The 16,209-nt window shown below is 40.6% G+C and overlaps 1 protein-coding gene across 1 annotated transcript in view; it reads right to left on the reverse strand.

Annotated features, from left to right (window-relative positions):
• Positions 1 to 16,209, reverse strand: part of LOC127434608 (zinc finger homeobox protein 4-like) — a 76,046-nt gene that overhangs the window by 14,106 nt on the left and 45,731 nt on the right. Inside the window, exon 5 of the mRNA XM_051687449.1 lies at positions 273 to 395. Within this exon, the coding sequence (XP_051543409.1) occupies positions 273 to 395 (123 nt within the window). The remainder of the gene's footprint in view (positions 1 to 272; positions 396 to 16,209) is intronic.

The following is a 16,209-nucleotide window of genomic DNA, read 5'->3' on the forward strand; positions in this document are numbered from 1 at the left end:
TTGGTCATTGCGAAATATTCTTTGCCTTATCTACATCTCTGCCATCAGATGGCTATGATTAAAATGGGTCACCGGGAGGCTATTGATAGCATTCACATGCAGCAATTATTAGCAAGAAAAGCCCCACTGTTGGGGATGGAAAAGAACTGAGGGTGTGCATAGCAGCAAAGCAAGTAGGAGTAGAATGTGTTTGTGTGTTACAGAGAGGATTAGTGACTAAACAAGGTAGGAGAGAGGGTACCAGGAAAAAAGACCAAAACTAAAGGTCTTACTGGGGTCCTTGTCTGTCGTCTTGCCTTCTATGGTGTCCCTCTTGCTCGAGTCTTTGTCCTCGGCCGCAGCCAGAGAGGAGGCTCGTGGGGATTCTTCGCTGTCTTCACCTGGTTCTTCTACAACTGAACACAGGAAGGGCACTCTGTTACCCACTAGAGGTTACGCGACTCCATATGAATCAGCTCTGAAACCAAGCCCATGCCACAGATAACTGGCACCTCAACACTTTAAATGTGAAGTGTGTAATTTCTGTGCCTTTAGCAACAGCAAATGGAATTGCAAAAATAACGACAGACAGATTTCACGCCATTGGTTAAGCCAATATTGCTGTTTTTGGCTGGTTGGGATTCTCAGACAAACAGAGCAATGTTTGAAAGCATGACCATTTTTAGAAATGAACCTACAGATGGCTTACATTTGTTTTTGTAAATTAATATCAGATAGGAGGAGGTATTAAAAAAAATAATAATAATTTCACACTTCAACTTTGAGTAAAACAACAAAAAATGGCAAGCATGTCTACAAACAAAAAATATATCACATTAATCTGTGTTTCTGATTGGTGTAGTGGATCTGTCAGGCTTTATTAATCACAGGGCATTCTGAAATATGAATTGTCTTCTGGAGTCCACATCACACACCTCTCCAGATTGTTAGTGCTGGGCAGATTACATGGACATTTTTCTGTAGGATCAACTACCACAACCACCACCCCCTGTTTAATAATTCTGTGTATCTTTGCAGCACTGCCAGTGGATTAATCTATTTATGCTGTTAGGTGATAGGTCGAGGCCGTGTGCCTCTAATCCCTGAAAGGCCTACTGTTCCCTTTCATCCAGAGAGCATTTGTCTCTCACTGCGCTGATGTCACATTTTAATGAATTTTTAGCAGGCTGAGTAATGCCAGATAACCACTCCTGTCTCTCCCCCTCCACCCCATGCAGCTTCCATCACATGGTACATGACAGGGGGAAGAAAGAAAAATGGAGGGCGAGAGAAAGAGAGAGAGAGTGGAACAAAAATAAACATATTTTGGAAGACCCCGTGAGAAATTAAATAAATTAGGGCAACATGAGGCAGGAAAATGGCGCTCAAAGTGCTGTGCTCATCCATTTTATAAAACCTTAATAACCATATAAATTGACCATGGGGAGGCGAAAAGGTCACCAGCACATTTGCATACAATCACTCAAGTCATTGTTTGGTAAGCAGAGGGGCCCCGACTCTGTGGATACATGATATAATTAACCCTTTAAAATTCCCCACACTGCGCTGGCACCGACGTTTTAAGTGCAAGTGGAAATTATATACAGCACGAAATTTTCATGGCAGATGCTGGGAGTGATTGAAAGGAAAAATTGTTCTGCACTCTAGTCCTGATGTTTTATTAATAATATTCTGACAACAGGATGAAATATCTCCTGTCACTGCTGGCAGCCGGCTGCAAAAATTGCTATTTTGGCACACATGCGGTGACGGTGTGCTTTAATATGTCCTGCAACAAAGACACTGTCTCAGTATATGTGTGTATGTATGTGCACATCTATCTATCTATCTATCTATCTATCTATCTATCTATCTATCTATCTATCTGTCTATCTATCTGTCTCTGTCTGTCTGTCTATCTATCTATCTATCTATCTATCTATCTATCTATCTATCTGTCTCTGTCTGTCTGTCTGTCTATCTATCTATCTATCTATCTATCTATCTATCTGTCTATCTGTCTCTGTCTGTCTATCTGTCTATCTATCTATCTATCTATCTATCTATCTATCTATCTATCTATCTCACTGTTTTAATTATCTCTCTGTTTTAATTACCTTTTTGCATTCACTAGTTTTATTGCATTCACATTTTAAACAGTCCTGCATTATGTCAAATGGATTTTTAAAAGCACAAATATTCAATTTAGTTTCAGTTAAAAACTGCATGTATAGTACCTGCAAAAACTTTTGTTTAAAATAGTTTTATATTATGGCATGTCACACTGCTGGACACTGCTGAAACTACCCATATTAATGTACAACAGGATCACAAAAATGTGTCTCCTGCTCTTTGTGCCTCTCCTCCCCTCTGTCATATGATTCAGAGAGGCAGTCAAGGTAGGGCTGCAGGCAAGAAAGGGTGAGTGGTGATTGTGGGGGGAAGGAGAGGGTGTTTGAGCTTAAGCCAGTGTCAGAAGGCTAATCAGAGAGAGAGAGAGAGAGAGAGAGAGAGAGAGAGAAAGTAGGCAGATGAGAATATGTGCGACTCCAGGTTGGGGGGTGGGGAGGTGAGGACCAGCTGGAAGTCTGTGATCATGACCATATTTCAGGTTGGTTAATAAAGGAGACACACAAACACAGAGACACACTCACACACACATACATACACAAACACCATAGCACAATGTCACACCCTTAGGGTACAGGGCAAGCTTGTGGCACCTCCCCTTTCATCCCCCCACCCTCCTCCTCTAACATTCATCCTCAGCATGAGGCGCTCTCTTCAGTTGCTTAGATTTACTGACCCAGTCCCTCTAGCTGGGAAATGAAGTGTCAAAGTGCTAGTGAGTGTCTCTACCTCGAGGGGGCAACACATTTTTAAGGCAATCGTGGAATGCATTAATAAAACATGGAGTGTCACGAAAAAGAAGAGGGCGAATTATGAAGGTAGTAACAGAAGGAACAAGGGGAAAAAAGGATGGGTTGCTATCATCTGGGTCTCATCAGACAGTATTTTTTCTCTTTCCTTCCACTGTCCTTCTCTCTCTCTTCCTTGTCTTTTCATAGAGTGTTCTGCAGTTTTTCTGGTATGCATTTCAAGCGTGAGAGAAACTCCCAAACATGCTCTCCTATACATCATAGCAGTGTCTGCCCTGCGCCTGACCCTGGCAATAGTTTGAGTAATCTGAATGCTTTACAGAGGCAACGTAACGGGGGGGTCTGCAGACTCTCTGCCCATCAAACTTAATCACAAACAGCAGAGCCATAGAAAACTTTTACTGCCCCCGCCATCCCTTTCAAGCAAACCCACAAACACATCAACCACACATCTCCGACAGCTCTCTGTTCACCAATCTGAGTCTCTGTGAGACCTACTCTGATGTGGGAAGATCAGGGTCAAGGAGGCATCACAATTATAGCAATGGTGTGTTTTGGCCTCATCAAAATACACACAGACCCCTTACACAACTACCATAACTAAAACAAAGTACCCAATCTTGAGCTGCTCTGTTAGGAGTATTGTTTGTGGAAATGTATAAATGCGATGGTGGACACTTTCTTTTCATTAAGGCCAGTCTGATGGAAAGAGTGTAATGAAGGAGGTGGAGGGCAAGCCAAACCTTTTCTCTTCTCTCGGGTGCTATAACACCTCAGTTTGGTCTTTATCTGGCTAGTAAAAGAGACACCCACCGCACACAGCCGTAGATACCCCAAAAATGATTGTGCTCATTAAAATTTGTCCCCCATCTCCACTATAGACTTATTGTTTATTTATGGTTCTCCACAAAAAAATAACAAAGAATCTTGTTAAGGAAGCGAGGCTATGACCTAAGATGGTGGGGTTATTAAAAAAGAAATCAAACATACATACTGTAATTATCAATATTACTGTTATTTTTATGGTAGTTATGTGTTAAATTTCTTCTGATCTCAGCGGTTGCAAAAATGCAATCTGTTTATTTTTTATAATCTCTGGACTGTCTTCTCTTGTTGAGGTGTAAGGAACACTAATTTCTCTGCACACCACAGGTTGGCTCTGAGGTTTTCATGATGTCACATTCTTTACCCCCATGGTTTTCATTTGGGCCACTCCATTTTAAAGGAATCTTTGAAACTCGAATCCCTGTACTACTTTGTTAAGGGCCAGTTGTAATACTTTCAGGATAATAAGCTTTACAGACTTGTTGATCCACCATCCCCCTACCCAAACCTTTTTTTTCTCCCCTTTCCAGCAACATCTTTTTCCAAATTTCAGTGTATTTAACAAGCATTTAGATCTTAACCAGATGCCGTTAATGTACCATGTCTAAAATACTAAACATCCACGCAGAGAGTGGGCCTGTCTCCCTTCATGGTGCTGCTGCTGGGTGCAGAGCTCAGACAGAGGAAAGCTGTTCTACACATTCAGACATATTCAAATGCTGATGGCATTGCTGTGGAGATGTCCAAGTATCTCGGGTATTAACCTAAAATTCAGAGTTCTAAGTATAAGGATTTAGAGGCAAAAAAAATAAATTTTCAAATCATGATTCCAAGAATAAAGCCTTTTTTGAGAGAGAGAGAGAGAGAGAGAGAGAGAGAGAGAGAGAGAGAGAGAAGATTGTTGGGCTTTTTTTTTTTTTTTTTTACAGTTTTTCTCAATCGCTTTGGCTCATTTCTTGAAACAGTCGTAACATTCTCTAAACTGTAAGTGAAATTGTCACAACTGTTTTATGGGACATCACAACTCTGTTGCATGTCTGCAAAATGTAGTAACTCACCCAAAACATTTAATTCATGCTTCAAAACCTAATTATTGTGTCAGTAAATTGGCCAATGCCACCAAAATGAAAAGTTGTTTTTGTCATCCTGTGAGCCGTACTGGTCAAAATGTTTAGATGTTTTTTCACCATGCCAGTCAACCCTGAAAATGTTTGTTATATACAAACTTTTTTGTTGACACTGACTGCTTACTGTACTATTCAAGAATGTCAGTTTTGTCTAGCTGAATGCTATTGTGTATCACACTGAGCTTTTTACAGTTTTTCTCATTTGCTAAGACACACTTAATGAAACTGGGATCCACTTTATCTTCATCAGCACCTTCTTAGCATAGCTGAAGTCTTCTCTTGCCAATGTCTTAACACTTTTTCATTTGTTTCACACATTTTTCACACCCTTTGTCAAAACAGTTACCACAGATCTCATTGAAAGACCCCAAACTCTATGGGATTAACTGTGTTGAACAAAAGGAAAACATCTATTCACAGCTGATAGAAAGTACTTACATAATTATGAATCTCTAATGCACCTGTGTGAAACTCGTTTGCACAAATCTTCCATCAGCAATCAGTCCTCATCCATCTATAAAAGATGCCACCTTTGTGTTGCTATTTGCAAGCATGGATCAAAGAGGCCAAAGGCACGGAAGGAGAGTAAGAGGCCATGGCAGAGGAGCCCAAGGAAGAGGAGTTTGCATGTGTGGTGGACGAGCCGCAGCAAGAGGAGAAAATAGAGCTCAAGTTTCAAATGAAATTCGGGCAACAATTATTGACCATGTCATCAATCATGGCTTGTCCTTTAGAGATGCTGGACAAAGGGTCCAGCCCATTCGGAGTTGGAGCACTGTGGCATCATTGTCAGGCTTTTTCGGAATGAGAACAGGTAAGTCACAAGGTTACTGTATACCATTGTGTATTTCAGCTTTACTGTATTGCCCTGTTGGCAGAACAAATTGTGTCTACAGTAAAGCAGATGTTCCATCAATTCCATTTATGTGACTGTCATAATGTCAATTGTGACATGCTTTTTGCTTTTACTTTTTAGATTCCACACACTACCACACATTGGTGGCAGAGGAAAGATCTTTAGTGTTGAACAGGAGGCTGCCATTGTAGATATGGTCATGGCAAACAATGTGATCGGACTGCGTGAAATCCAGGCAGCAGTAATTGCAGATCAGGGAGCATTTAGAAATATCAACAGTGTGAGTTTGGCAACTATTGATAGAGTCCTTAAATGAAACCATGTCAGAATGAAGCAGCTGTACAGAGTTCCATTCCAAAGAAACTCTGACTTCGTGAAGCAGGCAAGATTCCAGTATGTGCAGGTACGGATTTGTTATTGTAATGCCTTGTTATACCATACAGTTACATGCAACTGGAATAATTTGCTTTATGAATTTGCTTTTTTCTTAGAGAATAATGGAGCTTGAAGCTGAAGGGGCACATCACAAATTAATTTATGTGGATGAAGCCGGCTTCAACCTCTGTAAAATGAGGAGATGCGGGAGGAACATCATTGGGCAGAGGGCCACTGTTACAGTGCCAGGTCAGAGGGGCGCCAATATCACCATGTGTGCTGCCATCTCCAATAATGGTGTCCGTTGCCACATACCAACTATCGGCCCATACAATACAGAACGCCTCATCACATTTCTTGATGCACTGAATGAAAGACTGGTTACACCCGAAGAGAGAGGGCTGTTGAGGCCTGGCATGACTCTGTATGTCATCATTTGGGACAATGTTGCCTTCCACCACTCTCGCCTTGTGAAAGAATGGTTTGCAGCACAGCTCCGTATGATGATACAATTCCTCCCTGCATGCTCTCCTTTTCTGAACCCAATTGAGAAGTTCTTCTCTGCTTGGAGATGGAAGGTGTATGATCACCGGCCATATGAGCAGATGTCCCTCCTGGAGGTAATGAATGCTGGTTGCCTGGCAATAGGTGCAGAGGACTGCCAGGGATGGATACGCCATGCAAGGAGGTATTTCCCTCGGTGCATTGCAAGGGAAAACATCCAATGCGATGTTGATGAGAACCTGTGGCATAATCGTCAGGAACGAATGGACAAAATGTGGAGTATTTCAACTCTTTATTTTGTAAGTTTCCTTTGGTTGCTTATTTTTTTACAGTATTCAGCATTTCTGAGTTTGAAAAGTATCATATATTTCATATTGATAGCTGTATTTTGTATTTTGTTGTCCATTGTGTAGACTGATTGAAAGAATATATTAATTTGACTACAAGTTGTGGTGTTTGATGGAAATATTTGCTTTTGTTGCATGGTTTTAATGTTTCGTGAGTGTTAGAGCATTTTGCAAACAAAATTAGTCATTTTGGCCAGTGAGCTTCAGTTTTAGCCTGTGTGTTAACTGTTTTGAAAATGTGATGTCAGAGTGGACAAATGTGTTTAAGCAATCGAGAAAAACTGTAGATACCGATTCCAACAGTAGGTAAGATTTTACTGGGAAAAGTCAATACTGTACAATACTGTATAACACAGAAAAAGGATATGAACATTTGTATGTATACAGTAAATTTATTTTTGTAGCAATGTGTTACATGTTAACAGAAAATGGACATTTGCATGTCCATTTTTACACATTTCTTACATGTAAAGTCATAAATAGTGAACAGAAAATTGCAACAAAATGACATCCATGCAAAAATAAAAAATAAAAATCTGCAACAATGAAAAAACATTCCATGTCATAGATATTTATGGAATATACATGTATGTCTGCCAGATTTTGATAATTGAATGGATCATTTTGCATGTGATGACTCACATGATGAAAAAATGTTTAGAAGTTGTGAAGAGTATGACAGTTTCACTAAGAATCAACTCATCAGTTTTGATCAGCAAGCCATGTGCATTTAGTTATTGTGCAAATTGTAGACAATTGTACTTACTCTTTTGCACACATGTGCCAAAACATGTGCAATTTGCTTAAATGAATAAAAAATTTAAATCTGGTGTGAACAAGAAACTAACTGTTCAGAGATCTGAACTTCAGAGAATTCTCATTCGAGAATTGAGCCATAGCAATTGAGAAAAACTGTAATATTAATTTTGAATTTCATTGTAAACAACACACTTATAAAAACATTAAGCACAATCTCAAACCATGGATAATGACAGCTCTTTGGCAATTGTTTGATACTAATGCAGCACATATTTTTATGTAGTATTTTGACCAAACACATCATTGATTGTTTTTAAAACCTTTATTCCTTCTATCCTGATTTCAGATATGGACAAAAAAGATGTACTTATCATTTTACTTTGGCACAAGGAAAAGCATATTACATTTTTACTTTATTTCATTGCAACCACAAGGTGATAAATTCAAACCCTGTTATTTAATTTCATCACATCTGATGTCTTTTTCTAAAGCAAGTACATTTCTACTGCAGGAAAACTGAGGAAATGTATATATCAGCAGCTCTTGAGAGAATTTTCTTAGTGATCACATTTACTTTCATCCAAGAAAGTTCTCTTATACTTCCATCTTCTCCGTAATGTGCACAGGATGTATGATGCACTCATAACCATTAATCACCTCCATCAAATGAATAAACATGATGAAGATTAAAGCTTCTCCTTTTGCTGCACCAACAAAAATTTTCCACCTTTGTTTTTGCAGACGTCTGTATCCGCACTGCCTGCATGAAGGATATTAATGGTTTCAAATAACTAGCATTAAATCTTTTAAAGAATGCATCTTCAAAGGTTTCTGAAGACAAACCCTTAAACACCTGCATCATACACAAAATAAATTTTTGTGTCTGTGCCATTCAGATCACCTGTGGCATCCAGAAAATATCAACCAGGGCATGAGGAGGCACCATGGCCGGGCTTACTTTAGTATTCGAAAAAACAAGTACAAAAAAACAAACAGAATCGTGCTCATTTTCACCCTCCCTCCAATCTCCATTTTCTTCCCTTCTCTTTTCCTCACGTCCCTCCTTTTTTATTATTATCCATCCAATATTTATTCAAGACATGATTATAAACATCTGCCCGGGTAGCCGTTTCATCTACACGGGAGCCAGAAGAGCAGAAAATTTCACACACGGCCGTCAACATGACCTTGGTTCAGACAGAGCATAGCAAGGTTTTTTTCTCTCCTGCGCACCACACGGCTTCCTGTCTGTGACGTTTGAAAAGCACTGGGGGCCAGGTTTAATGGCCTTTCCAATCTATGTGATAAGAATTCATTTTGTTCTATTACCAGCAGTTATCAGAGCAGGCTGCAGCATCACTTCAGCAGGAGGTTCAATCAATGAGAGAACCTAATGAAGTAACCAGCTCTAGATCTATTTTCTTGCTCAACTCTATCAGACAAATAAGACCTATCTGTCACCCCTGTGCAGGTCTGCTCTGGAAAACCAAGAAAGACTTGGCCATACCTGACCGCAATATTGAGGAGACACAGATGACTGAAATTGTGTTCTGGCGTACATGCAAATTCTTCAAATATATATACAAAGCTGCATCATCCTTTGAGAAGAGAGAATGGAGAAAGGAAGAAACGAAAAAGGGGAAAAGCATGGACTGGAAATAATCAAACTGACAAATGATAAATAATTTTCTTAAACACATTATAAGAACTTAATCAAAACAGTGGAGGTCATTTAGCGGTAACATTGGTAGTCCCCATAACAATAGATGCCGTTTGATCAAAACTTGATCACTCCTCCGATTGGCCAGCAGGGATATGTGTCATCTGGAAAATTGTTAAGATTTTTTCACGAGAGAAAAGAAGACAAAGGGAACAAAAATTCTCAGTGGCCGCATGTAATTAGACTGCTTAGACAAAATCTTGGTCAAATCTCTTAATGGAAACAGGGTTGACAATAGCTGTGCAGCTCAAGGAGAAAGGAAGTGGGGCATTCTCTGGCAATGGCTGGGAGATGGCATCCACTGAGGGAAATGAATGAGCCTGTCCGCTCCCTTCCAACTCTATAAAAACATGCAAAAAATGTCCATTTCATTACTCACTAAACAATGTCATATGGGCTGCATTGCCCCCTAATATACCCTGACAAAGGAGTACCAGCAGACATATGCTTTAAATAAATAAGATTACCCTGATAGACAGAGGCCTCTGACAATGTTCCCTGTTCTCTCTCTCTCTCTCTCTCTCTCTCTCTCTCTCTCTCTCTCTCTCTCTCTCTCTCTCTCTCTCTCTCTCTCTCTCTCTCTCTCTCTCTCTCTCTCTCTCTCTCTCTCTCTCTCTCTCTCTCTCTCTCTCTCTCTCTCTCTCTTACCCTTTTATTTTTTTTCCAGAGCCTGTCGTTCTTCCCCTCATTTGTCTGATAGAAAATAATCAGAAGTACAGCTGATGCTCTGCATTTGGGGCCCATAAGCATGTGCTTTGTCTCTTTAATGGCTTCGAACCTGCAATTATGTACCTTCACTCATGAGAGGAACATTTTCTATGTGTTTTTGCTTTAGAGAGCCATGTTACAGATATTGTTAAGTTTTATGGTGATGTAATACATTTAAAACTCCACAAATGTACTTTTTAATTAAGGCCATACTATATCTGTGCCAGAAAAGACAATGAAATATACCCCATAGGCCTTTAGGAAGTGTCAATGGCTGTTTCACAACATACTAATTGTGGCTTATTGATTGAATTTTAACAAAGTTGCTTCAAAATGAGGCTAAGAGGAATGATGGGGGAATTATGCAGGGTTGGGGCTGTATAGTTACAATTTGAGTCAAAAGAGTGCAATCAATATTTAAATGACTCCCTTCATTGATTTAAAATTAACTTTCAATTAAGACATCTGTTGGACTTTTAACTACAACACTTATCCATTGAGGAGAAAATAAGGGAACATTTATTGATACTCTTAAACAGCAGCGGCCATTCTGCTATCGATTCGGTCATTTGCGCTGGCATTGGTATGCGGGAGGTTCTAACTCTTTCCTCCCAGGCACCATACTAACAGCTCTTGGCCCTGGCTTTAGTGGAGGAATTAAATAAATATATAAAGCCCAGACCCATCTCACCGGACAGGCAGAGGGAGATTAACCTTTATCCGGAGCTAAGTCAAAGGCATGTTATCTGCGGAACTGTTCGGCGCTGTAATTACATGGGCTCCATGTTTGTAGCCGATCGAATGGAACTCCTTGTGCTGTGTCGGCAGTCCGGAGGGGGAGAGAGTTTCTGGCCAGCCTAATCAGGTAACAGACACCTTTTGTTTTGGGAGCTCATTGATGGATGAAATCTTTATCTGTAATATTGATCAGCCGGGACTCTAAACTGTCTATCTTGGCTACTGGAAGCTCTAACAAGATTGCCAACCGGAGTATATCAGTTAACATTTAATCAATGACAGTTTAAGACACAGATGCTTTAAAAAGGCTGTGTGTTTTCCTCCTGCTCTGAACGATTAGGGGAGGGATTGCTCAGAATTTATCATCCACCTGTGCAGGAGCAACCCTTGAAGACCACCATCCTTGAATGTCAATGCATGGAATACTAAGTGGAGACATGAAATTAATTAAATATAAAAACTTGTTGAAAACTGTAACTCCATCCATCAAAAACACAAACAAGAAGAGCCGGTCCTGCTTTCGCAGACTGCCTGATTTCACTGTCATGCATTAAACAAAAGGGTGGCTAACCACAACCACACTAGAACCGTCTAGAAAGAGAAAAATACATGCATGCGCCATCTTAGTAAATGTATAATTTTTGCCACCCTTGCAAAATATAGTGATGTTAGGTGCAATGAGGTGTCAGCAAGCCATGCATGCAATCTGTTAGAACTCCTATTTAGCTTGTCTGCTGTTTGTGCATTTTACCCACAACCCCCTCCCTCATTGCTTCTCGAGTCTTCCATTTTCTTCCTTCTACAGACCCCAGCCCAATTAGGGCCCTGAGCTCGTCACAATGGCTACGGCGGCTGTCACTCACGCTTGGACTTTACTGCCCATGGACACTGCAATCATTAGCTATTCATTTGCTTGCCTTAGCTGTCCCTTAAAGGAAAATGTGAGTGGGCTAATTACGTAAAACATTAGAGTAGGAAAAGCCTGCAATTTCTCATCCTCTTCTCTCCCACGAGAAGGGCTTATTTTCCTCTGCCTTCTTTAATAGCCAGTTTTGTTTGGAATGGAGCAAACAAGTATCCAGACCTAAGTGTCATGTTAAGCATAAGCCACATGGAAAACAACGCTCACATGCTATATGGAGTAGAGTACAAAGAGAGAAGTATTTATTTCTACCAGCAACAATCCACACATGCATGTTTGCAGTTCTAATAACGCCTGTGATCACAACCTATAAACTTCTGTGATATTAACAAAAAGCAGCGATACATCATATTACGCGATAACGGCATGCAATCCTCTCTGATTTGCATTTGACACGGCGGTGCTTTCAAATAATGTTCTTGCTCCACCTTGTTCCTGGGTCTCAGATCAAAGGCACTTCAGTGTGAAAGTGGCACTGGAGATCTCCGTTCCCTTCATGTCAAGTCAGGAAACACAATCGTCAGGCACATATTATGACAGCGGCAATTACACTGAGGTGCATGACACTATTATTGCCATTTGCTAGAGAGTGATTATACTAATGGAGAGATGTATGGCAGGTGGCACACATGCTGGCAGCTGCCAGCCAGAGATATGCACACACACAAATGTGTGTGGACCCCTCCTTTTACACGCAATCTCACTCTTACTCACCCTTCTTACAATATGAACAATGCCTTACAACCAGCCAGTCCCATGGTATGTAATTAGGCCTCACTTTGATTTAACACTTCCTCATCACATCAAAGGCACAGGAATTAGTAGTGGCAGTGGAGAGGCAGAATGAGACAGAAAGACACAAAAAGGGACCAAGAGAAAGAGAGATTGAGGGAAAGAGAAGCAGATCTTCTTATATGTTAACAGGAAGTGGAATAGTGGCGTTTAAGCCTTAAATTTGTCAAAATGCAGGTGTACTGCACAATTCAGTTTTGGAAACCTTTTTGTTTTTCCTATAATTATGCTTTTATTTACTAGATTTATATATATATATATATATATATATATATATATAGTAAGTACATAAAGAGTTGTTTAAAGGCATATTTCAACAACAACAACAAAAATTTAACCTCAGTCACCACTCACTTTCATTGCATCTTTTGTCCATGCAATTAAAAATGAATAGTGACTTGAGGCTAACATTCTGCCTAACATCACCTTTTGTGTTCCATGGAAGGAAGGTAAGTCATACTGGTCTGTAACAACACGAGGGTGAGTAAATGATGACAGTTTAAAAAAAAAAATTGTTTTTTAGTAAACTAACCTTTAAAGTGTGTGTGGATATTAAGTTTTAACATAACAGGGTGCCGAGGCTTTAGTGGCCCCATGTGTTTCAAATTATTTCAGCCGCGTTATTGAAACAGAATCCCCCCAGCACTCCAGGAACACTCTGGCAAAGGGGGAAGCCCTCTCCTCATCCCAGCATGGATCCTGCCTCTACATGAAAGCCCCAGAGATCCCCGCCAACAAAAATCAATGTATGGATGTTCAGAGCAGTTTTCAAGGTTTTGTAAGACAAATCTTTGGAGCATGAGCATGGTTTAGTGCTATCGAGCTGAGCTTAGATCAGTCTGCCAGTCTGAATAATACGAGAGGGCCTTGCTCACTTTACTAGTCTTGTGAAATGAAGACAGGGTGCCAGCCGGCCAGCAACTTCCCTTTAAGGAATGTAACCTGAGAAACTCCCCCATCACAAATAACCTCCCTTAATCTAATGTCAGATACTGCCTCTTTACAGCTGTTCCCAAATCAGGCTCCGGCGAGGCACGGTTATCGCTTGCTCGGGCAGCATCCTCACAGAGCCCTTTGTATCTAGCACACATTCTTCCCCTAATTAGAAGAGAAGGGTGATTATACCTTTAAAAGGAGGCTACTGTTTGCAATTGTCACTGGAGGCAGGAAGTGAGGCGACACAAGGCTTGCTTGACAAGCAAATAAATTAGATTAATAATGAGCATACATATAACATTTTGTAACCTGGGGTAAAAGAAAAAAATATCAAGTAAACGCAAATAACAATAATACATAGTAATTAAAATAATACAACATGACATCATAAGGGCCCCTCTTAGTGGCTTTGTTGACATAGCTACAGGGAAGATGCCACTGCATATGTTCTACTATTCATCTCGTTTTAGGTAATTAACTCTGCCATTGTTTTTGAGGCAATTATACAAACATCTGTGTGTCAGCCAATAATCCTATCCCTCCTCTGCCTCTTTTGCTTTGCTCTCTCTACTAAAGGACTCTATATTTCCTATCTTACTCTTGGCTCCATATCCATATAATATTGAGAATTGTGGAACAGGGACAAACCCACTAGTATACCAGCCAGTTAAAAGCAAATGTTGCCAATGCACATATTACTTGTTGCTCTGAAACTTGATTATACATGGTGGTTAGGGACATTTCTTAGATTTTAGTGGATGTTATAAAGAGTTTGCTATTGGTAACCACATATAATGGGAAAGAAAGGTCGGTTTGAGTACGATGAAACTTGTGTGTGTGTGTGGTGCTGGGGTAAGGGACAGCATCGACTAGCCGACAGGTTTCAATTTCAAATCGCTGATTATCTCACCCCCCCAATTCGATGCATGCCTAAATCTAAAAATCTCAGCCAGTGACTCCATACAAACTCCCTTCCTCTCCAAACACCTTTTATACACACACACAAACACACATACTTCCCAAAGAGCACCATCTCTCCAAGTTTAAATAGCAGAAAATTGCTCTGCTTTTCCATGGTCTACCTTCTCATTCCTTTCAGCCCAAGTGGGAACAAAAGGCTCGGATTCATTGGCGTGTGAGACCTGCTGATTGGCCGCAAGATGGATTGCAGTTTGGTGCCGTTGATGCCCTGCTGACGGACAAGCCGGCTGAGTGGAAGACAGGGATTTGTGAGCCTGTCAGCTCCTACCCAGTTGCCATTTTGTCCCCAGCACAGATAAATGTGAGGCAGGGCGGCACTTGGCACGCAAAGACACCCCACTTGCAGTCGCTGCGCCATTAGCCTCAAAATAACATGAGAGGCAGGATACAATGTTTGATTTCATTATGGAAAACAGAACAATGACTATAAATGTCTGGGTGGGATATATCTGGGTTTAGGCCCAGATCAACGAAAAGGCCGCTAATATAAAAATAACTGTTCCAGTGACAGCAAACGGGCTTGTGTAAATTTACAGTGATGGCAGAGAAAGAGCAGGCCTCTCTTAGCCTCTTTTTCTCCCTATATCCCTCTCTTATTTCCATTGGACAGTTATTATAGGATGATAAAAGCAACAACAATGTTGTGACATGAAACCGTTAGCATTAGGGTGAAAGAATGGAAGATGAAAGTATGTTCTTGGGAATTGATTGCTCACAAGGCCCTGATTTCAGCCTTTAATCTCATAGCACACTTACATTTTCCTTGTACGCTGCTGGGCTGAGAAAGGGGGGCAAATAAGTGAGGCAACAGAAGAATTAGAGGTGTACTATATAGTCAGTAATGGTATACAATCGGCTCTGGTACATGTACACATTAGGTGTACATATACGCCTGTTCGTAATACTGTATATATACAGTTGTGATGTACTTTTAGCCAGAGCATTCAAGTAAATATTTAGTTGTAATATGCACTCAGATGCGTATCATAGTATATAATAGTAATATTCTGTTATATATTGGGAGGCAAATATTCAGCGAGTCTGTGTGACCAATTCTCTGTTTCATCATACTCTAATGGATAATCTGAAAGTGGAGAGCTCTCGCTGTGTGCTTTGTAAACAATGCACTCTATTTTTATAAATTGGGTTGCTTTTATTAGCATGAATTCCTCTGATACCCCCAGTTATTCATAACTTGGCATTGGCTGATGAAGATTGGCTTGTTAAGAACCTCCAGTAGCAATTAAAGTGACAAGGAGGCAAGGCCCTGATGTGTACATTTGGTATGATGAGCTTTCCAAAGTGAATGCCCTTATTAAGAACCACTGTTCACCTGTGTGTGTGTGTGTGTGTGTGTGTGTGTGTGTGTGTGTGTGTGTGTGTGTGTGAGAGAGAGAGAGAGAGAGAGAGAGAGAGAAGAACAACATGTCAGAGGCAAACGCCTGGAGAAATACCTATTCCTGGAGTGAGGGCGATTTGATAATGAACCTTTCATTTCACTGCTGGGGTAATACATTCTGACTAGTGCATTAATTACTCGATAACATCCCATCAAAATGCAAATACAGCACTTGACCCACGAGAGCGTCTCATTGGCTCTCTACTCACAGGAGTTTCTGCACGAAATGTCTGTTTTCCTTTATCAAACATAGTGTAGTTGCTATATCAGGGAGAGCAGGGCTACTCGGATCCAGCTGTGTCTGTTCGGTCACACGCCCTACCATTCCCCCCGCTGTCCCCTCGCAGTCAGACAGGACTGTA

This window comes from Myxocyprinus asiaticus, chromosome 44 (genome assembly GCF_019703515.2).
Source record: "Myxocyprinus asiaticus isolate MX2 ecotype Aquarium Trade chromosome 44, UBuf_Myxa_2, whole genome shotgun sequence".
In the NCBI taxonomy this organism is placed as follows: Eukaryota; Metazoa; Chordata; class Actinopteri; order Cypriniformes; family Catostomidae; genus Myxocyprinus; species Myxocyprinus asiaticus.